The 21533-nt window shown below is 55.5% G+C and overlaps 4 protein-coding genes across 4 annotated transcripts; 1 reads left to right on the plus strand and 3 right to left on the minus strand.

Moving 5' to 3' along the window:
- Positions 1-182: 182 nt before the first annotated feature.
- EsH8_VI_000078 (uncharacterized protein) lies at positions 183-626 on the plus strand (the record flags this gene model as incomplete). The annotated part of the gene is made up of 1 exon (XM_083271331.1): positions 183-626. The coding sequence occupies one exon, from the start codon at positions 183-185 to the stop codon at positions 624-626; it is 444 nt and encodes a 147-aa protein (XP_083126505.1).
- Positions 627-906: 280 nt separating this feature from the next.
- Positions 907-1410, minus strand: EsH8_VI_000079 (RidA family protein; the record flags this gene model as incomplete). Its single annotated transcript, XM_083271332.1, has 2 exons — positions 907-1217; positions 1299-1410. The coding sequence occupies 2 exons, from the start codon at positions 1408-1410 to the stop codon at positions 907-909; spliced, it is 423 nt and encodes a 140-aa protein (XP_083126506.1).
- Positions 1411-2256: 846 nt separating this feature from the next.
- Positions 2257-4358, minus strand: EsH8_VI_000080 (natural resistance-associated macrophage protein-domain-containing protein; the record flags this gene model as incomplete). Its single annotated transcript, XM_083271333.1, has 4 exons — positions 2257-3118; positions 3197-3471; positions 3593-3831; positions 3905-4358. The coding sequence occupies 4 exons, from the start codon at positions 4356-4358 to the stop codon at positions 2257-2259; spliced, it is 1830 nt and encodes a 609-aa protein (XP_083126507.1).
- Positions 4359-7399: 3041 nt separating this feature from the next.
- Positions 7400-7943, minus strand: EsH8_VI_000081 (short coiled-coil protein; the record flags this gene model as incomplete). The annotated part of the gene is made up of 2 exons (XM_083271334.1): positions 7400-7568; positions 7630-7943. The coding sequence occupies 2 exons, from the start codon at positions 7941-7943 to the stop codon at positions 7400-7402; spliced, it is 483 nt and encodes a 160-aa protein (XP_083126508.1).
- Between the last annotated feature and the right edge of the window lie 13590 nt (positions 7944-21533).

Below are 21533 nucleotides of genomic sequence, written 5' to 3' on the forward strand. Positions count from 1 at the left end.
TCCAAAAATACCTTTTTAATATTGGCACGAGCAATGGAGGGAGGGGCATATATAAAAAGGTCCCAGCTGGGCTTCGTTCATCGTGCATCACCAGCTTCACTCACCATCACATCCAACGACAAGTAAACATCATAGAATACCACCACCATCACCCACGCAACACCAACCCAAAACCCGCAAACATGCCTGCCACCACCGTCACCACCCCTATCCCCGCCGGACTTGACAAGGCCGCCGTCCTCTCCGCCATTCACAACCACGACCTGATGGTCAAGACCCTCTGCCCGGCCCTCATCTCCTACAAGCTCGAGTCCGGCTCCGTCGGCCTCGGCCAGTCTGCCACCTACTCCGTCACCGACAAGAAGCCCATCGGCCAGACCACCTACCAGCTCACCATCACCAACCTCGAGGAGGGCGTCGACACTCTCGTCAACGCCAAGCCCCCTGTCGGCACTCTGGTCATCACCGGCCAGTGGCGCATCGTCCCGGAGGGCTCCGGCCTCGTCCTCCGCGAGGAGGTCGACATCGAAGCCAACATCGTCATGAAGAAGATGGCCAAGGGCAACGTCGAGAAGACCCACCCCGAGCAGCATGCTGCTCTCCTCGTCCAGGCCCAGAGCGCGTAAATGATATAAGCGAATATACCCCACTGGTCGATCGTTCGCCCGTGGAAAGCGACTGGATGTGACTGGCGTTCAAGGATATCTGATATTGTGGTTAAGATTTAAATAAACAATAATGGGAATATGGCTAGCGTGTGACCATTCACACTCACAAACATCAAGACTCCCCCGCATGCTTTTGGTGAACCTTTCCTTTTTTTTCTTCCCCTTTGACATGTGACAAACCCTCCAACCCGGATCTCCATCCCTTTCTATCTCCTTGCGGCAAGCCTCATCTTAGAACTCAAGATTTCGCAGCTCCTTCGGCGTCATGGGCGACCACCTCAATCTCCACGCGCATGTCGTCCTCGCCGAGCCTAGGTACCCCCACGCACGTCCAGATGGGCTTGTGGTTCGGCATCCACTTCTTGAAGTTCCTGACCATAGCCTCCATGGCCTCGTTGTTGATGGGCACATGATACGAGTTGACCCTGTAAACCTGCTCCCAGCCCTTGCCGCCGGCGTCCCTCAAGTTGAGGTCGACGTTCGCAAACGCTTGGTCAATCTGGGCGTTGATCTCCTTGTAGATTTCGCCCGTCTTGGGGTCCCATCCGCCTTTTCCTCGGCATCAGCATCCTCGTCCAGAGGGGGGGGGGGGGGGGGGGGGGGAGAGGCAAGGTTATGGAGGCGGCATACCTTGGCCAGCGCATTCGATCCGGTCACCCACACGCACGGCTTGGTTGTAGCTGAAGTTCTTCAGATTCCTCTGCCCGACGCCCTCATATGCGTAGTATTGGAGGTGAGACATATTTGCCGAGTTATTGTATGTATGCCCTAGGTTCTTGCGGCGGTGACTGGCGTTTTATATATATATATATTGTTTTTTTTTATTTTTTTAAAAAATTTGAGTGCAACGACGTCGAACGGTTGATTAGGCTACTGGAACTCTCTATACCAGCCCCCGCCCGACGTTTAGAGAAGCCATCGAGTATTTATACGCCCGAATGCCGCATGCATGCGTCTACGTCATGTTGCGGAAACTATATTCCTTCATGTGCGGAGCGGCCAAATATCCACTGTGCCTGAGTCAAGTGAGTCCGATTGCCACTTAGGGGCGCCGGATGGACGGTGGCTTCCCGCGGAATATGCCCTTTTGATGTTACACGACGATACTATCAGCAGGAGTATCAAGAGTATCCAGATGCTCGTAGACAGCGCTGATTTCTTAACTGACTCGACCAAGCTTGCATTCAACCACTTCAAGGCCAATGAGGACGGAAGCCGTCGCCACCAGCTTGTTCATATTCAAGCCGATTTCGTAGAGTTGTGCCATTTGTGACGGAATTTTTGGTTGATTCTTGAGGGTTGAGCCTCAGATAACTACCACCCCAGAGATACATGTTGAATGGTGTGAACTCGGCCCGGCTGTACCAGATACCAACTAACGAATAGAATTTTTTTCTTCCCTCTTTTTCTTCCCCCGGCAAACAAACAGAAACAAGAAAACAAGAAACATCAACAAGAAACCAAAGAGAGATAGCAGCGCACAACAAGCGAGTTGCAAAAGCACCTCACTTCCCCCCCCATCACCGTCTCCTTGAGCAGGCATACTCCTCACCGAGCACCCCTGCTCACCCACCCCCTTTTCACCCACTCACTCACCCTTGCCCAGCAAAACCAGGTTGGCCACGTTCATCGCCGCCATGATGATCCAGATCAGAACCGCCAAGCCGGCGGTGTACCACGAGTTGGCCATCTTCACCTCGCCGCCCGCCTCGCCCGCCGCCGCCTCGCCCTCGGCGTCGTCGTCGGGGCAGCCCCGGCGGTACCGCGCGCCGCCGCCGGCCCGGACCGTCATGAACTTGTCGCGGCAGGTGAAGTAGATCAGCGGCGCCGTGACGAACGGCAGGACGACGCTGAGGACGACCTGCGAGGCGTTGAGGGCCTCGCTCACCCCCCTGCGGCCCACGGCGCCGGCGATGACGATGCTCGGCGTGACGCTGATGCTCCGGGTCGCCAGGCGCCGCAGCCACGGCCGCATCCTCCATTTCAGGGCGCCCTCGCTGACCATCTGCCCGGCAATGGTGCACACGATGCCGGCCGAGACGCCCGAGAGGAGCAGGGCCAGGGCGAAGATGGTGCCGGCGGCCCGCGAGATGGAGTCGGTGAGCAGCCGGTGGATGCTGAAGATGTCGGCGTCGGGCGCGTCCGGGTCGCCGTACAGCGAGACCCCCGCCACGACGAGGATGGCCGAGTTGACGAACAGGGCGAAGGTGAAGAGCGAGATGCCCAGCTCGGCGGTCGAGGCCCTGAGCGAGTGCTTGATGGCTCGCGCCGACGGGACGTAGTAGCCCTTGTCGATGCATTCGCCGTTGGCACCGAACTCGTCCACATCGGGCGGGAGGAGGTTGTGCTTCGTGTCGTAGTCCCTCAGGCGGGCCTGGACGATGCCGGAGCCGAGGTAGAGGCTGTGCGGCATCACGGTCGCCCCGAGGATGCCACAGGCCTGGTATAAACTTGATGTTCATTTTAGCAGCAGGTCCGGACCACAGATGATGGCAAACAGGGAAAGGGGAAACAAAGGAAAGGATTACCCTTGCGACTCGACCACGGCGTGCGACGGCAGGTAGCCCTGAAAGACCTCGCACACCGGCGTATCCCGGATGAGCGAGAGCTGGATGCAGAAGCACACGACCACGCTCAGCACCAGGCCGATGATGAAGTACTCGAAAAACCGCAGGCCCTTCATGGACCCGTGCGGCCGGTAGAAGACGAGGATGATCATGACGTCCAGGATGGAGATGGCGCACCCCGCGACCAGGGGGATCGCGGGCACGAGGAGGTTCAGGCCGATGGCGAAGCCGATTACCTAGAAACACAGGCGGGGCTCAGCTTTTCCCCAACAACAACGACAGCAACCATTTTACAACAGCAGGGAAAAGCGCAATCGTCACGCATTTTGGCGTTGGAATGGGGGGCTGGAGACGCACCTCTGCAATGTCGGTCGCGATGATGGCGACCTCGGCGAAGAAGTAGAGCACGTAGTTCAGCCACCGCGGCAGGAAGGCCCGGCATGCCTCGGCCAGGTTGAGCCCGGTGACGGTGCCGAGCTTGATGCAGAGGCTCTGGAGGAAGATCGCGAACAGGTTGGCCAGGAGGACGACGAAGAGCAGCCTGAACCGGTAGGTCGCCCCCGCGGCAACGTCCGTGGCATAGTTTCCGGGATCGACTGTTCAGGCGCGAGAGGGCCCGTGTTAGTCGACATCACATCTTCTACTTGGGTCCGGCTTTGCTTGTCTCACTGTACGCAACTGCAATCATGAACCCGGGGCCGACGAAGGAGCCGAACTTTACGGCGGCATTCTTGATGCGAGAGAAGAAGGGCTGCTGGATCTGGCCCCCGTCCGTGTTGCCGTTGGGAGACGGGAGGTGCTGCGAGTGAGGGGGAGGGAGAGGGACCGCTTGGGCCTCCTCTCCCTCGGGGTGACCAAGCACGACAGGCTTGGCCGGCGCGGCGACGGCCGCCGGACGATCGCCGTCCCTTCCCCAATCCGCATCGGAGCGGTATATGTCGGCACCCCCGACCCCGTGCTTGCCATGCGAGAGCGCCTGGCCGTCGTTTCCCGGCTCCAACTCCCTGGCATTGACCGTGCCATTGAGATCCTCGTTCGTGGTCAAGTCATTGGAGAGGTGGTTCGGGCTCTGGTTATAGCCCTCCCCCTCGTAGGGTTCGTCTGTCCGAGATGGGCGGTTCATATTTTCGTCGAGTCTGACGGACGGTTCCAAACCAAGAGTTGCGGGAAAAGACGGGCGGGTGACTTCATGGGCCACGTTTTGCCGTCTCTTTAGGAAATCGGGTAACCGGCAACCAAACGGGAATGACTAATCAGAAGGCGCTCTAGCGGACCCCATCCCACCCATTCTCCGGCCTTTTTTCAACGGTATCCCACAGCTTCGACATGTGCGCGAGTTGACGATACCTCTTGAATTGCCATGTGGGTGGTTCTTTGGCCGATTTATGCCTTATGCGAAGGAGACGAAAAAAGGGTGTAAGACGGTCGTTTGCCTATTGCGGCAAGTCGACCACTTAAGTCCACTTTGCCAAGCGAACTAAGGTCCGGAGTCCAATAACCGGCCTAGAGCGTCCTGTTGCAACGTCTCAGCAGCAGTTTTTTTCTTCTTCGTCTTGCTTCATGTTTGAGTCCTTGTTCACTTTCAAGCGGGTTTAGGTATTTTTTTTGGTGTTTTGGGAAACGGGCGTGGCGGTGCTGGTGGGCGGCGAGTGCAACGTGGGAGATGGGACACGCACTTTTCAACGGCGATTGCCTAGGGAGGCGCCGCGACTTACTCACATGCACAAGACGGAGCGAACAACCTCGCAAACCCCTACTGGGGGGGGGTATGTTTTCCACGGTAATGCAGTGACATCGCATCGCTGGCCGGTGACCGAATGCCCTCAAGAAAGAGAAGCGGCCGAAAACAAGGCTCGGCAATATGGAAAGGCGGGAACTGCCCTCCTCAATGATATCAGACGACGTCGTCGCAGGCAGTCCCGCCGCCTCTCCGGTGCCCAAACTCGGAACGAAGGCCGCAGAGGTTCTGCTGCGGCTTCTGTTTCCGCGCGGCACCGAGCCAGACACGGCCCCGGCGCGGAGACTCAAGGGCACGCGGGCGGGCGGGCGTGTGGCAAGGTAGGCCGGTCCCCTTTGGCGATGACATATTGCCAAACTCGGGCAGAGGGATAGAACGACGACGACGACGACGACGACGACGACGACGACAACGACGAGGTCTGAGGCGCACGATCCGATTTCGAGACACGGAAACGAACAGCCAATGGAAAGGGATGACGAGTACGTACTGCACGTCAATTAGCAAGAAAAGGGGGGAGCAGAAGAAGAAGAAGAGGAAAAAGAAAGAATAAAAAGGTAGAGGGGGAAAAAAGCCATGAAATGCAAGGAAGCCAAGCCGCCCCACGATCACGATCACGATGCATGCACGGCATCTAAACAGAGTCGACATACACCGTCATGCAGCAGCAGGCCGCTGTCCGTCCCCCCCTCCCCCTCCCTCCCCTTCCCCCTCCCCCGCCCGGCTGTGATACCAAGCCCCCCCCTCAAGCAGGAACCGGACTTGGCATTGGCCTGCCCTCTCCGAATAGAAATTGAATAGAACAAAAACACGAGGGAAAGACGAACAATATTGCACACAAAACATGTAAAATGTATGTATCCCCCCTCTCCCCCAGGTCTATCAACCACACAAACCCCGCGCCGCCGAGGCAGACAGACGCCCACGCGCGTCGTCTGACCGATCGTCCCGCAGCGCCGGCGTCCCTAGCTTCCCCAATGACATTTCGGGACCTCCCTTTTCCCAAGTGTCCTGGCGATTTCGAGTCGTCCCGTCGGTCTGGCGTGTGAGAAACGGGATGACGGCATACGTCGATCGATTCGACCCCTTCTCCTCATCCCCCCCTAGCTTCACATGTGTCCCGTCTCTCTCCAATCCAATCACTCATCGAGACTCGAGGGCCGAACGGAAAGGGGGGGGGGAAGGCGGCCGGGGCTGAGGCGGAGTTGTTTCGTTCAGAAATAAAACAGAGTCGTCCGGGGGGGCCAATGTCCAGTCTGTGCGACCACATCCACCACTTCTGTTTGTCAGACAACGGGCGTCTGTTAGGCGTCGCATCCCTCTCACCACGCGCACTCTCCCCCGCAGTCGCAAGAGGACCAGTCTCACCCGTCCCAAGACATCTTTCACTTCCCCAACCGGCAAGACCTTTTTCCCTCCCACCCCCCTTCTTCTCTCCGGGGATCCGTGTTCCAGTAGGTGGTTGGTGTTCTCGAGGGAATTCGGTAATCGGTGGCGAAATGACGTCGGCGCGACTCGTTGTAAAACGTCGTGAGCTGTGAGGAACATCATGTGACGCTGATGAGCGAGCAAAACGGGGTGCCGTGTAACGAAACCATTCGCTCGCGATACGCATGCCGTTGCTTGGATGAAATTTTTTTTTTTTTTTTTTTTGAAGTCTCAGAGTCTGCCGCCGTCGTCCCCTCCCAGCTGCCGGAAGATTAGTGACGGGGCCTCTCACCACACAAAGAGTCACTTGTCATGCTGCCCTGCTGCGTTCGCCCGCCGACAAACCCAGCCAAGGTGACTGCCAAAATATTCATGGTTCAATTCAGGGTCGAAGCCCCAGTCCTCGCCTACAGCGAGGTATATACACTAAATGCGAACGTAAACCCAAGACCGGAGGCCCTTACCAGTAAAACCGTAACGCCTAATGCTATCCTATGCCCAATGTGTCATTTGATGGTGTTCTAAGAACGGACCCCACCAGTGATGATGATGATGATGATGATGATGATGATGATCGTTAGTATACAAGTCGCGAACCGATGCAAGTTTTTTTTCCCACTCCAAGTACCGTGTCCGTGCCAGAAGCCATGAACGAGATAAGTATAACGCTGTAGGCCAGCTCGGCCACAAGGGGTATCATGCCCTGAGCGGGCGGTGTCCGATTATGCTGTGTAGAGAATGCCCCCAGGGACATTACCCCAGGAATAGTTTTTTTGGTTGTCCCCGATGGCCGCCAAGGAGCGCGCGCGTGTGCCAGTGGCGGGGTCGAAATATTGACCGATAAATTGGTGGTCAAGCTGTCGCAAGCCGGGATAGATGCGTGCCGTCGTTTTCTTCTGGGCGGAGAATATCGGCGGCCGCGGGCCAGATGCGACTCTTCGGTAGGTTGATGTAATGTCCTCCTCTTTTGCGTCGAAATGTACCACAAACGAACGCGCTCATTTCTTGCCCCTGCCGGGTGCAGCAGTGATTTTGCTCGTCGTCATGAGGTCCCCAATGTACTTTTGGAGAAACTTGTTGTTGTTGTCAAGCTTGTCGTGTTCTTCGCGGACGGCCTCGATGCGGTTAAAAATGGTCAGGAGCGAGTCTTGGAGAGCCTTTGCGTGCCTGCAGAATTTGTTAGCAAGGATGGTCGGCGCGTTCCGTCGCTCGTTTCGCCATGGCTCACCTCTTCAGTTCTTCGCGCGCTTCCCTGCCGAGTGCCTCAATGTCTTCGCTGGTCCTCCGCGGGCTCATGGCCCTCACATCGTCAGGTCCAAACTCGGCGTCGTTGGGGCCGACGGCGGAGCTATCTCGGGGCACGACCAGTGGGCCGCTGCTCTTTCGACTGGGCAAGCGAGGGCGGATCGGGGTGGGCTGGTGGATCTGGTGCTCGTCGTGCTCGTGGTCGACGGATGAGGATGATGAACTTGACTGGGAGCGCTCGATGTGCGGAGGCAGGTGCGACTGCTCGCTATGCTGTTCTTGATGCTCGTTGTCCATGGTTGCAAATATTGCTGTTGTTGTGATAGTGGTGGTGGTGATGGTTGGATGTGCGAGGTGGGACAATGTGTGTGGGTTGCGGTTTGTTGTTGGAGAGTTGAGTGACGATGCGCGCACACGGGAGAGATGTTGTTGCGATGGGAATATGTCGACAATGTCGCAGTAAGGAATAAAAGTTGGCTGCGGGAAGAGCCAACGGGCGGCTCAAAAGGCAAATATGGTTGAATTGAATGGCACGTCGTCACCAGGTCCAAGTTGGGAAACGGGGTCTTGCCACCATGCAAACAGGGTCAAGGCTGTTGGGAGTTGGCGAACAGTGGCGGAGAGGAGACGAGGGATGGCGGGAAAAAAGAGTCAGGTGGTTGCAGAGGTTGTAGCGGTGATGGCGGCGGCGGCGGTGGTGTATATGGGGCGGGGACTATTATGGAATGTAGGGGGGTGCTGATGGTTGTGTTCCGGAAGCAAGTAGGGTCCTACCGAACTGACAGACAGGGACACAGCCGGCTGGTGGGAGAGGGGGGGAGAAGAGCAGATGAAAAGGAACAGGACGAGTCGAGCAAGGAGAAAAAAAGGCGCGGTGGGCCGCAAAGGGGAGAGAGAGAGTAGTGTGTGTATGACTATGAAGGGGGGCGGGTGTGGTCTCGTGGGTGTGGGTGGGTTTTTGGGCAGCCTTTTTTTTTTGTCTTTTTTTTTTTTAATTCTTTTCCCTTTCTCTCGCTCTCTCTCACTCTGTCTCTGTCTCGTTGCTCGACTTTTCTTCCTAGTCGGCCTGGGAGGAGTGGGAGGGAGGGGCGTTTCTTTGAAAAGTCGCCTCGCGCCGATTGCTGCTTTGTGGTGCTCCTTCGGGGGTGGGGGTCGAATGGCTATCGGAATTAGAGGAGCATGAGAAAAGAGACGAGAGACCCAGAGAATAGGTGAATGGGAGTGGGAATGTCGTGGGAGTAATACGGGATTGCGAGGGTAAGGAAGGCCAATGCCAATTGTTTGGTGGTTGCGTCGACGGCCGTGGTAGCGGTACAATGGATGGGAAGAATGCGATTGGGGGGGAGAAGCAAAATTGGACCAAGATGGCTGGCTTGGCCGAGTGGGTTTTGGTCGTCGTTGACGTTCACAGGCTCGTGATCTGCGGTACTCGGGGCCAGTTACAATGGTCGGGATGCCCTCTGTGACGGCTCGCAGTTGGACTTTTGGTGTCGATCGGGTTGGGGCCCTGGGAGCGCGTCCACCCAATGTCGTAGTGAGGGACAGACGGCGGTAAGGTAAGACTGGGGGGGGGGTGTGTCGGGGGCTTGAGAGCCTTTGGGTTCAGGGTGGGTGGTGGAGGATGACGATGGACGCGACAGGGGTGGGCGCGAGGGCACCGACAGGGACGGGACTTGACAGGGACAGCGAGGGGAACCCGTAACGGGTTGGTGACCGTCCGGGTCAGGCTGAAGCGGTGTGGAGCAGAATGATGTTATCGCCGCCGTTTTGTCGCTCTGGCTGTGTCGTCGGCTGTTTTGCCTGTGCAACTCTGTGTCTCTGCTGGGAGGGTTTGGATGTTTCCGAACGCTGACTGAGATGGGTGGCGAATGCCGTATAGAGAGGGGGGGAAAGAGAGAGAGAAAGAGTATTCGCGGCCGGTGTTGTTCGGTGCGGGTTTGCGGGTGCGGAGCGGAGTGACTCGAGCGCTGAGCAGTTACAGTATACAACACACGGTAAAACTCTCTACCTACCTAGTGTATGACGACCGATGACCCAGGCGAGGCGAAGCGGAGCGAAGCTTGGAGAAGAAGAAGCCAGCCGAAAAAGGACTGTGCGGTGTGCGGTGTGCGGTGTGCAGAATGCGGTACCCGGTATCCGTACGGTATACCATATCGGGGCACGGTGTGGGTTCTGCCGGGTGAGGTGTAGTGTGGTGCAGCGTGTAGTGTAGGGTGTGCTGTGTGGTGTGGTGTTCCAACCGGGATGGGGGATCTCAAAGTGCATGTGCAACGTGCAGGGTCACCAACGTTTGAATGTCAAAATCCGATTGCGTGTTTGTTGGTTCATCAAGGGTCGACATGGAGGAATGGATGGGTGGAATGGAATGAGGAAATGAGAGGTGATTGCTCGGGTCGTGTCTCCGTCCACCACACTACTCTTGCACACTAGTCTAGTGCCCACTACCGCGGAGGCTACGATGCGATGGATGGGGACCCCTTCTACATACATACATGGTATCTTGATGCTACTGCAACACGGATACCTACTCTGCCAGTGGCAGCGGATCGTCAACTGCAGCTCTTTGGTCGACCAAAGATGAGAGGATGGGAGCGACTCGGGGCAATGCTTTTTCCCCCTTTCCCTTTCCCTCTCCCTCTACCTCTCCCTCTCCGTGTCCCTCCTCTCTCTCTGTCGTCCGCAAGCAAAGTACTGTTGATTGATCCGGGTTCAGAAATGAAGATTTGGGAAAGCTGAGCTGCTTTGTTGTTGTTCGCGGCGAAGGAAGAGGGAAGGAGGCCCAATGCCATGTGGAAGGAGAGACAGAGACACGCAAGGTGGCCGAGGGCTGATGGACCGAAACGGGCAGCTGGAATCTGGTGTTGACGATGGCCTCACTCGATAGGCGAAAAGAGGGCAGGGCGGGATGGAATGCGCCAAATTGGGCCATGGGGCATGGCGCGCTGGACGCCCGACAGAGCGTTTGCAGATGCTTGCGCCTGAGACTGAGACGGACGGATGCCAGACAGTCGGCGAGGGCTTGCCGCCCCCTCTGTCCCGCATCTCCGGATACGTATGCCAGCTATCTCTCTACCTGTATACATATCAATCAGTTGGCAGCATCCGTATCGTTGCGCCTCTTTGCTCTAGTCAGTGTCGGCGTCCGTACACGACACGACATGACACGACCAACATGGACTTGTTGGACTTACATGGTTGTATCCGTAATGGCCGACTATCTATGGATACGCAGCTTACCGGTCTGCATGGCAACCTTCACTGTCTCCCTCTCTCTTTCTCTCTCTCTCCACATCACGCTCATCCGAGGCCCTCGCTGGGAGGATCCGAATGTCTCCTGCCGCTAAAAGCGTCCCACTGCCCGGTAGGAATGGTAAGGTGGTGGGGGGTTTGGATGAAAGTAGTGTACAAGAGAGGAGGGATAGGGAAGGGATGCTCACTCACTCACACACTGCGAGAGACGAGGTACGTACCGTGCTGCTCGGCGGCGGGGGCCTTTATTTCGGTGTCGTGGACGATGGATCCTGGGCAAATTGGTTGCAGGGTCCTGAGGCATGTTTTTCTGCCCAGAAGTCACCTCTGTTTTTCCCCACAGATTGTGCCGCTGAACGGTGTGCAGTGTAATGCAGTGCAGTGCAGTGCAGGCGTAGGCAGGCGTAGGCAGGCAAGGTCTTTCTTTCTTCGTGAATCGCAGGTACCCCATAGTATGGTACGTACTCTTTAATTTAATTCTAATTCTAATTCCTTTTTTTTTTTGCCTCTTTTTCCCTTTCCCTCCTCTTCCCTGACTCCTTCTCGCCCATCCCATGTCGTCTTTTCCACTGTGCCGCCAGCCATCGTGTTGCGCCTCCTCATCCTAATCGTCGCTTCGGGGAGACTTCACGATACCTACATACACCACCACTTGCGAATCCTCCCTCTCTCTCTCGCCTAACGCCGGTAGGGTGGGCAACGATGCTCCATGCCGCATGCGACTTGCTGAGATTTTTCGGCATCCCCCCTCCTCCCTGCCTATCCTTTCTTTGTTCTGTGCGAAGACAGAGCATACTCTCCCGTCCAATCCGTCCTCGGCCATGCTGCACAATGACAATGCACCCCTCGTCTCCCCTCTTCTCTGTGCGACCGTTGACGATCCCCTCTACACTAAACATTGCTCTTTCTTGCCTCTCTCCCCGAACTGAACCAAACCGCGCCGTGCATGAATGGCAAATTGGCAAATGATCTCTGCCACGAGGGCAGAAGAAACGCCCATCCATGGCGGGGGGACAAAAGCAAACATTCCCGCCGACGGCACACCGTCACCTCGTCCCCACGTGTACCGGGTACGTACACAATACTCCTCCTTGTCCTCCTCTCCTCCCCTCCTCTCGCCTCCCTCTCCGCTGACCCCTGATTCCACCAACGCTGGCTTGCTGGTTGGCTACCTTCACCACTGTACTACACTACGAGTACCTACGGGCTGATTGCAGGGACTCAGAGCGTGGCCTTCGGATACTAACGACGCGCACTAGTCCCCTCCAAGCAGCTGCAGCACCCGTCCCCCCTCTGCGTCTGCGTTCGCGTCTGCGTCTGTCTGCGCCTGCGTCTCCATGCGATTACCGCAGCATGACCATGTACTCCCTACAGAGAGTACAGGGTACATCTGCCCAGCTTCTGCGCCTGAGTCTCCACTCCCAGCCCCTGTCGGCCAAATTTGGCTGATCAGCGCCTGTGACGCCATACCCTCCGCGGTCAAGACCGGGATCCCCTCCCCGACCCGACCTCCACTCACGACAACAAGATGAGCGGCATGCTTGACTTGGGCTTCATCTCTCTCTCTCTCTTTCGCCCGCTGTCTCTCGAGCTTGGGAGGCTCCTCCTCCTTCCTGCCCGCCAAGTCCCCATGCTCCATCTCTGAATGGCGCACGACCGTCTCCGCCGCCCACTCCCGGCACCCATCAGCCGGTTTAGCGGCTTTGGCGCCCACCCTCATCCACTCTCCGTATCCTCCTCTTCTTGAGGTCAAGGCAGAGTCGCGATACTGTGCCACTGTGTCCAGCGTGAGCGGATTCCAATTCCCGTTTGTGCCATGCTGCCTTACGCCAGTTGGTCCGTCGCGGCTCGTACCCCCAGCACCAGTCACCAGTGTCCCTCACTAGGACAGGAGGACCCTTTCGTGCCTTATTTTTCCACATCTTTGCCAGCCACGGTGCCACGCCAACAACACCTCACGCTAAGAGTGACATGGGGGGCCGGCAGGTCGAGCGAGATGGAGGGGCGTCACGGAACACCCGCCCATCGACGTCTCTTTCTTCCATTGTTGTGTAGTCCAGCTGTACCGTCCCGTCCGTCCAACCGTTACCACGCCCATTCCATTCAGTCAACGTCTCGCGCCTCGTGTTGCGCACTGCTAACTGGCCGTGAGAACAGGGACGGCAAACTCGTCATCATGCCGCGAACCCACGGGCAATGTGTTTGTTCCTCGTCGACTTGATGTCCCAATCCAACCCCGTCTCCAGAAGACTGGGGCTGAAGGTGTGGCTCAGCCGAGCGGGATTGGGCAGCCACGACACAATGTACACTATATGCAAGGCGCAACAGGCAAACTGGCAACCAACATCCATCAGCAGCCGCCACGATGCTCTTCTGTCACATCTCGGGATACCGTCGTCAGCAAAAATGTGACGCCAAAAGTGACCCCACTGCGGCATTAGGCCCCCAACGTCAACCCGTCACTTGACTGCCCACCCACACACGACCCTCTCGGCCCCGTTCCTACATTAGAACAACCGCCCGACCCAAGTTATTTCCAACTTTGCCTTGTACGGCTGGTCCTTGGTGCACACTACATTAGCTTGGCCACCGCCACGGGTCCAACTTGGACAGGAGACGGGGAACGGGACAGGGACATGCAAGGCAGCGATGCCCACGCCGCCTGGTAAGGAAACCCTCGCCGGCCGGAAACCCGAGAGCAAACTGCCCTGCCTCCTGTCCCGTTGGCCTGCGTGCGCTGCAGCTCCTTTGTTTGCACGGAATCACCACCAAACAAACTGGCAGGAGAGAAATCCTTTTCGGAAAAAGAAGCATAACGGTGTGTGCCTCCGATGCAGGGACCCTGGAGCGAAAAGCCACGATCTCAGGAACCTCCTTCTCGCTTCGCTTCGCGTAAAGTCCCCTTCCCCTCCGCGCGCCCCTCTTCCTATCGCGTCTCGATAGTACTCTGCTGCAAGTTGAAAGATACCATCAAACAAATGGACAAGTGAACAATCTCTCGTGCTCTGGTCTTGGTGCCGTTTGCCCCTCAACCCACCCAGCACAGGGGAACGGCCTGAACCCCGTCCCTTTGCTGCTTCTGTCGGTTGCCGGCGGTACAATACGGCCCCTGCGCTCTGCGCCTTGCGCCCTGCCGTCGTCGCATCTTGTCATAACACAGACAAGCTGTAAACCCTATTTCATTAACCAGAAACCTGACACACCGAAGGGGGAGGCTCGGGCAAGGTACCCCGGGACCCTGGACACCGGCCCAGTGATGTCATCGGATCGACGCCCGAAACTTGTCTCTGTTTGCCCTCAGCCTCTTGGGATCTCTGACTCCGTTACCTCACCATTTTCAACCGTCAAGTCACGAGTCGCTCCAAGCCTTCTGCCTCTGTCCCTCAACTCCACATCGACCACCCCGTCCCCTCCCCGGCTTACGATGCCAAGTACAGAGTAGTGTAGTTCCCTATCGATCGCAGGCCGTGCGTCCCGCGCATCTGCCGTCCTGCCACCAACGCCGTTTCATCATCTCATCGAGAAGCCAATGACTCTAGAGTCGGAAACATCATCGACAGAGTCGGCTTGTAGACATGCCAGACTCGCCAACTCTCCGCACTCATCAGAAAGTGACGATCTCCATGCGTGTCTCGGTACATCTTCCAAAGCGTCAGAGGTCCCTGTCTTCATGGCTCACGCTCACTCACCCCGTCGTCACTAAGCGCTGCCTTGAGGCCTTGAAGTAGACGTGAAGATCGACTCCTGACTTCGACGGCCAAGGGATATTAACGGTGGTTGGAGGGAGGGGTTAGGGCCTCTGGTGACACAGTCCAGCAAATCTTATCCGAACCAGTCGACATCGCCCATGGCGGCATTGACGGTGGCAGACAGATCATCCTCATCAACCCCACGTTCCCCCGTCGCTCGACACTCAGGTCCCGGGACAACCAAGTGTACCGGAGACGGTGAGCGGACAGATCATCATTACGTCTCGCGGATTCGGGCAAGCGGTTTGACACTCGCACTCTAAAACGTGCTGGCGATGGTTCGCCAATTGGTTGGACGAACAGCCGCTCCACCGCAGGCTTACCGCAGGAAGAAGAGGAAGAAGAAAAGACGGCGAAGGGGATGCCAAAGAAAGAAAGAAAAAGCAAATCACACCCCAACCCACCTCGTTCGTCCTCCGTCACACAACCTCCGCCGAGCGCGGGCTCCATCCGTCCATGCTTGACCTTTTCCAAGATACATGACCAAGCATCCGGTTTCTTCCCCTTGGCCGCACCCGCGTGTTGCAAGCTCACTCAGTAATCCCCCCGGACCCCGGCAGCATTCCATGCTCTTGTCTCCATGTAGTAGCGTACACTACAACGTCCGAAATTTTAAAAAACTGCCACCCCTCCAGAGACTAAGAGAAACAGGGACGCACCCCGTCTCAACCTCCCGCAAGCCACACGGCGCAACCTCCGAAGAAACAGGAATGTAAGAATGGCATTTCGCAAATACCCCGAGGTCCTAAACTTTTCTCCCATCCAAGGCGCTGGCTTTTCCAGCGTTCTCCGTGTTCCCCTGTTCCCCCCATCCAAAGGAGGAAAGGGGGATGGAGGGGGGGGGCAAGACCCTTTGCTGCCAGCCGTGTCTCTCTCCCCCCCTCCTACCAAGATTCCCAACGTATGCAACAACAACAAGCGATCGGCGGTGGCCAGCATGAAGAGTAACAGGGTGACGATCCCACAATACGCCCGACTCAGCCGATCGCCTCGGCCAATGGCATTTTCCGTCGCGGGGATCGTCATCAAACGGGAGGTCCCAGGACCTGCCGGGTGTGTTGTCTGAATGGACGGGTTCGACAAGTTGCTGCTGCAACTCCCGCTCACGGTTTTTTTTTGGCACGACCCTATCACGAGGCATTCTCACATCTCATCAGCAGGCGCATCAGGCACGGCGCGTCTCCTCTCACGGGCCCCCGAGGTGAAGTGCACCTTCAATTTCCCCCCTCCCTCTCTCCTCCTTCGCCGTGTGAACCGTCTGCCATATCATTCAATCTTTCTTTCCTCTTCTGCCCAGCCAACCCCCCCCGCCTCACACCCCCCTCTCCAAAGACGGGAAGACGGCTCGGGATATCCTGCGGATAACGTCAGTCTGGCGGTGGGAAATTATGGCCGTTTCCTCTGGCCGCGCCTCGGACGTCTCTCTCTGCATTGTGCCGTATGCGCCATGTCTTGTTTCCCCTTGCTCACCACGGGCCCCCCTTCCAGTGTTGATCTTTCTCATGATTCGGCTCATGCGCTCCAAGTACACGTACGCACACGGCTGCGGTACCGGGTTTTTCCCAATTCGGTACTTGCAGTTGTTGGGGGAGGGGAGTAGGACACCTCACGAGGAATACATGCAACCGAGCCCGGGCGGCGTGAAAGCCGGTTCCACGGAGGGAAAAGGTCAGGTGAGACCCGGACGGTCGACATTTGCCCGCGAAACTCCCCGTAGACGCGCAACCCCCCCTCCCTCCCTCCCTCCCGCCCCTCTCCAACATCCAACGTAGGCCAATGCACCAGTAAACGGCGTATCGCCGGGCCCGTGCTGTTATTTTATTATTAGTATTTTCTTTTGTCGCGTCACGACCCCGGTGCCATGGTCATGTTTGCTCCGGCTCCCGGCCTCTTTGCTACAGGCGATTTACAAATGTGCAGCGTTTTGCGTTCCGCCAAGGTGGTGGTGGGGTAAAAGGGAACGACGTCCTATGGGCCGAGGAGCTCACACCCGCCGGCTGCCCGCTAGCCGGCCGCTGTCCGCTGTCCGCCGCCGCTCGTTGGGGTGAGGGAGGGAGGATCTGGGGGGGCGTTCACGCATCTCGGACACTCTTCGGCGGGCCGGGTGCGGTCATTGGAGATTGCGGCCTAGCGTCCCCCCTTCCCAAGTTCCTCGTCTCGGCCGCTCTCGGGGCTCGGGGGGGCGCGCGTGCGAGAGATCAAAGAAGAAACAGGAACAAAAGGCACGGAAACTCGGTTGGACAAGACGCGTTGCGGTCTTAGCGTGTCGCTGGGCGCGCCCCTCTCTCCCGCCCCGCGTCGGTAGGAGGGCAGAGAGGAGAGAAGAAAAAGTTGATAACTGGGGACGAGGCAACGAGCCCAAAATGGATACGATGGGATAGTATCCGTAGAGAAGAGGGGGGGGAGAATGGAATACCGGTATGGAAAAAAAAATTGGCAAGGAAAATCTTGTTCGAAAACGTCCATTGACATGTTCTATGATGGGCAAACACCCCCTCCCCCACCGCGGCTCGTAGCAAAAACTGGAGACGAGCCAAAAACGAGAGCTGCAATATATTTCCCGCGACCTAAAAGGCAACAAGACGGCTTGTCCTGCTGCAGGTGTCAAAGTTTATCGCAATCTTCCCAATTTTTTTTATTTTTTTTTCTGATACATAAAAATGGGGATGTAGGCGTCGTCCTAGTCGAGCTGAAGAGCTTGGGGGGGAGGGGATGAGCTGGAACGTACACATACATACATACATACATTCATACATACCTGTTTGGATCGGCGGGAGCTTGACTCAGTTGCCAAAAACGAGCCGACGAAACAAGCAAAATTGGAAGGAAGAAAAAAATAACAAAGTCGCCATCCCGTCGGAGGTTTTCATCCAGGTGCACATCCCGTGCGGGTGTTCCCCTCCTCCCCCCCCCCCCCGGGCCAGCTCCAGGTCAAAAAAACTTTCCGGTGGAACTTTCCGGCTCGGTCGTGCTTCTGCGGCGGAGGTTTATTCCCCGTCTCTCGATGTTGTGGCCCGTACCTCCTACCCCCAAACACGGGCTTGATGGGATTGCCTCGTCTATGCATATCTTGGCTGCTTCGCAGGGAAGCCTCCGGGGAAAAGGGGCCGGAGGCAAACCTTGGGCGAGGTGCTCGCAAGGGGCGGTTGGTGTACCGCCGCCCGCCTGCCCGCCCATAGACGAGCACAGGCGCGCGCTCTTGAGATTTTGAGTTCGCCCGTCGATGGGGTTGCCGAGACGAGACGAGACGAGTCGGACGGGATTGTGTGACAATGACGGTTCCCGCCAGGGTCTGTACCGGTAACGTAGAGGGTGTCCGACTCGTCCACGAGTAGGGGAGGGGAAAAAAAAGGTAAAGTGGGCAGAGTCGGTGTCATCCTCTGACGACTAGACTTTGGCCTGGTTTGGTGCATGCTAATGAGTGCGAGAGTTCATCGGGATGACGTTTTCTGGCGATGGGGTTTACAGTTTTGGTCTGCGTCGCTGCTTCGCTCGGGGGAGAGGCGGGTGTTGGTTGGGTTGAGCGTCTTAGGCCAATGCCGTCGGAAACCCAATCGCGGTCGGGGTGAACTCCAGGTTGTGAGAGGGGACGGCCATTGGGCCGTTAGTCTGGCTTTATTTGGGTGTTTTGAGTTCGGCGTGAGCAAGATATGGACAACCCTTGCATGTCAAGGGCATCGGGGGTGCGTTGCGCAGGACATGTTTGAGAGTGCTGCGCTCTCCGGGTTGTTGCAGAGTTACTTGACAAACTGACATCGTGTGGCCAACGGCTCTAGGTCTGACCCCAGGCCGTATTCCAGCGGCGTCATGTAGTACCAGCTCAGCTTCTGCCGAGGGGGGGCGGCTCGAAAGCAAAGCCAGCTAACTTTCTGAGGGATATTCGGACTTGATGTCATCAACGATGTGTAAAGTCTGGATGTCACCTTGGTGTCTGGTAATATCGTGGGTTTGAAGTTGGACGTTGAGGCTCGACTTATTGAATATCACTTGAGACTGTTAGCACCGCTAACAAGGGTTGGCAATGCCTTGCGTTGCCGTGTGACAGCAATACCACATCGAGATAGCTTCATCAAAAGTTATAAGGTGAGTTGCAAGGCTCCAAGCGATATTCATTGGTTTTGACTATATAGTATTACTGTTTATAGTCAAGTACAAGTGTCCTTGATGAAAAGAATCTGTGTTGGCCTAAAGATGAGGGAAACGTCACAAACTATGCGTTAAATGTTAATCAGAGATTCAAGGCAGAGGTAGGTGTGCATTTATGAAGATAAGACAGATTGAAAGCGGTTCTTAACTCTCTTTATAATTCTGACCTGTAGATGTCGTGAAGTCGCGTGTAAGCTTTTCTAGGCGTAATTAGACTCATCTAGGTTCTGAAGTCACTTATTGTCATCCTAAAATAAACTGTACTAGAACTCTTTACCGAAATCCATATCATGACTGATGATAGAAAGTTTTTGTTTTACGTGCTCCTAATATGAATTGACTTACCATTTTAGAGTGACGACGTAAATTATAGCAGTGGGATACCCTAATGACCTTGATAGAATACGAAATTCGATCCGACGCTTCATAATTTGTTCTGGAAACGCAAACCCGACATTCGTCGCAGACTCCAGTTTCAACATTGCCGGGCTCAATATTCATACAATACTAGTGTCGGGAAATAAGAACAAGTGCGCCGGACACATATGCCGCAGTAGCCGTTGACAGTACAGGGACTACAAATTCTCCCGTTTCTCTTGTGGTAAACATGAATCCAATGATGCTATGTCCTAAGCATGGTGCTTAAGCTGCCGACATCTCGTATTACAAGACAGGTGTGACACAGAAACCTAGATAGGCCTTTATATGTATTATTTATATAGAGTTATACTACTTCACCGTTATTTGATTATCAGAACGTGTGTTGCGATCACTCCTTGCTGTTGACCGACCTGTTAACAAGGCTAAGGTGTGGGTTCATAAACCCCCAAACGCGTTGAACTCTCATCATTCCTTGAGTATAAGAAACTGTCCACTAGGGCTTACTCACCTCCCATTGGTCTGCTTCATCTTTTCTTATTGTCACTGTTAGAAAAAGTGTATTCAGCTCGGAATCTTTGTATAAATATCAAGGCTTTGCCTTTGAAATTAGATGTTTGTCCACGACATGATGTTGAGCCACGAGCTAGCTGTGCCCACTGTATATGATTCTTGGTCCAGGATGAAGGCGGGTAAAGCCCACATAAGCTTGCATACGCATTAATTTAAAGCAAAAAGAACCACAGTCTATGGACCCTTCGTTGTTCACCCGCCCCCGACTACCTTATCCCCCACGGCTAAGCAGCTTCGTCCCGCAAACTCGGACCAGTCTTTTGCAACTTTTCCAAAATGTCCCACTTTCGTTATTTGCAAATCCAAACGTGCAACTACCATGTCAGGGTGGCTTCCCTGGCCTCTGGCGGTCGAAGATCGGATCCCTTTCGCTGTCCAACTCCATCGAGATGTCCTACTCTTCAGTTTCTAGGTGTCGTTGGAGATAAATACTCCTCACTAACAGACAGTACAGCAGTATGGGAACTAGCGAAAGCATATCATTGAGTAGATTGAATATATTGAAGCCATGCAAGGAGCGTAGCTCCGCGGTGCTGATTTGGCCATGTCATCAGTAGACTAGAACAGACCGCATAACCCGACAAAAGCATAGGACCTGTGCTGTGCTGTGTATAGCACACTTCGCCGCCACACGAGATGCTGCATCTTGTCTCTTATTGAAAAGGACAAGTTGGTTCTTGATACCCGCCTCCAGTCAAACATTCAACTGCACCAAGCTCGCCCGACTCCCAGAATAAGCATTGGAAGACACCTTAGTCGGCAGAGTCGGCGGAGTTGTCGTAGGTCTTGCCTCCCCTGGCAGGTTACAGCCGCGGAAGTAAATATTGTCGTTTGCAACCATCTCCACATGATGTAAGATGACGGGGCTATCCAGGCGCGAGTACTTGATCCAAACGTGTTTGGAGGAAGTACCTTCGGACAGTAAGGATCCACATCAAAGGACCGCGTTACATCTATCTCGGTCTACTCTGTGAACGATGTCGAGGTGTGTGCTGTACGCCAACTGATAGTTGAGGTTCAATGACTCCCTTGACGTTAATGTCCCAAAAGCCTCCAGGCTGAGCATAGTCTCCGAGTGGGCAGAGATCCCCTTGGGAGTTGGGATGCCACAGGCAGACATTTTGTCTAGCACCGCTACCAGTGTCATCCCAGACCCATCCGTCTTAGGGATCCTCAGATCACCATAATCCATTTGCGTCTACGATGGCAAAGATACTTATGAAACATTTACCAAAAGGTCTCTACCGTGCGGCTCGCTCTGTCGGTCTACTATTGAAGAGAAACCGCCAGATCCAACCTCTCCTTTAGATGGGACGAACCCCCTGAATGAGTTGGCAATAAATTGGTGACGTGCAGAGTGCACAAGCATGCACAACGGCAACAATGTAGGCGCAGGCAATTCATGACCGAGATGAAGCAAACCAAATATAAAATTGAACGGTCACTTTTAGCCTTACCAAATCGGGTTGTTGAGAGGGCAACTGCCAATGATTGTGCATGCACTCCCAAGCTTAAGCCCTCAGCTCCCTAAAGCCCATTCAATCTCCGCCTCCCAACTACGTCTCCTTATCTGCCATTTCGCTTTAGGTCTCCTTGGTTTATTATTCTACTAGCAGGTCTTCCTAAGGCACATTTTTCTAGTATTTTGGAAACTATACACAGTTGCCAAAGTTGCCACCATTACCAGTTGTGTCTTCTTTCTGTGAAGGTGTCCCAACTTTGCACCTCCAAACAACAGAACAGCCACTGAAGAGCTCTTGCAAACCCTCCTGGCAGCATGCAGAAGTGATGG

This window comes from Colletotrichum jinshuiense, chromosome 6, assembly GCF_051148585.1.
Source record: "Colletotrichum jinshuiense chromosome 6, complete sequence".
Lineage (NCBI taxonomy): Eukaryota > Fungi > Ascomycota > Sordariomycetes > Glomerellales > Glomerellaceae > Colletotrichum > Colletotrichum jinshuiense.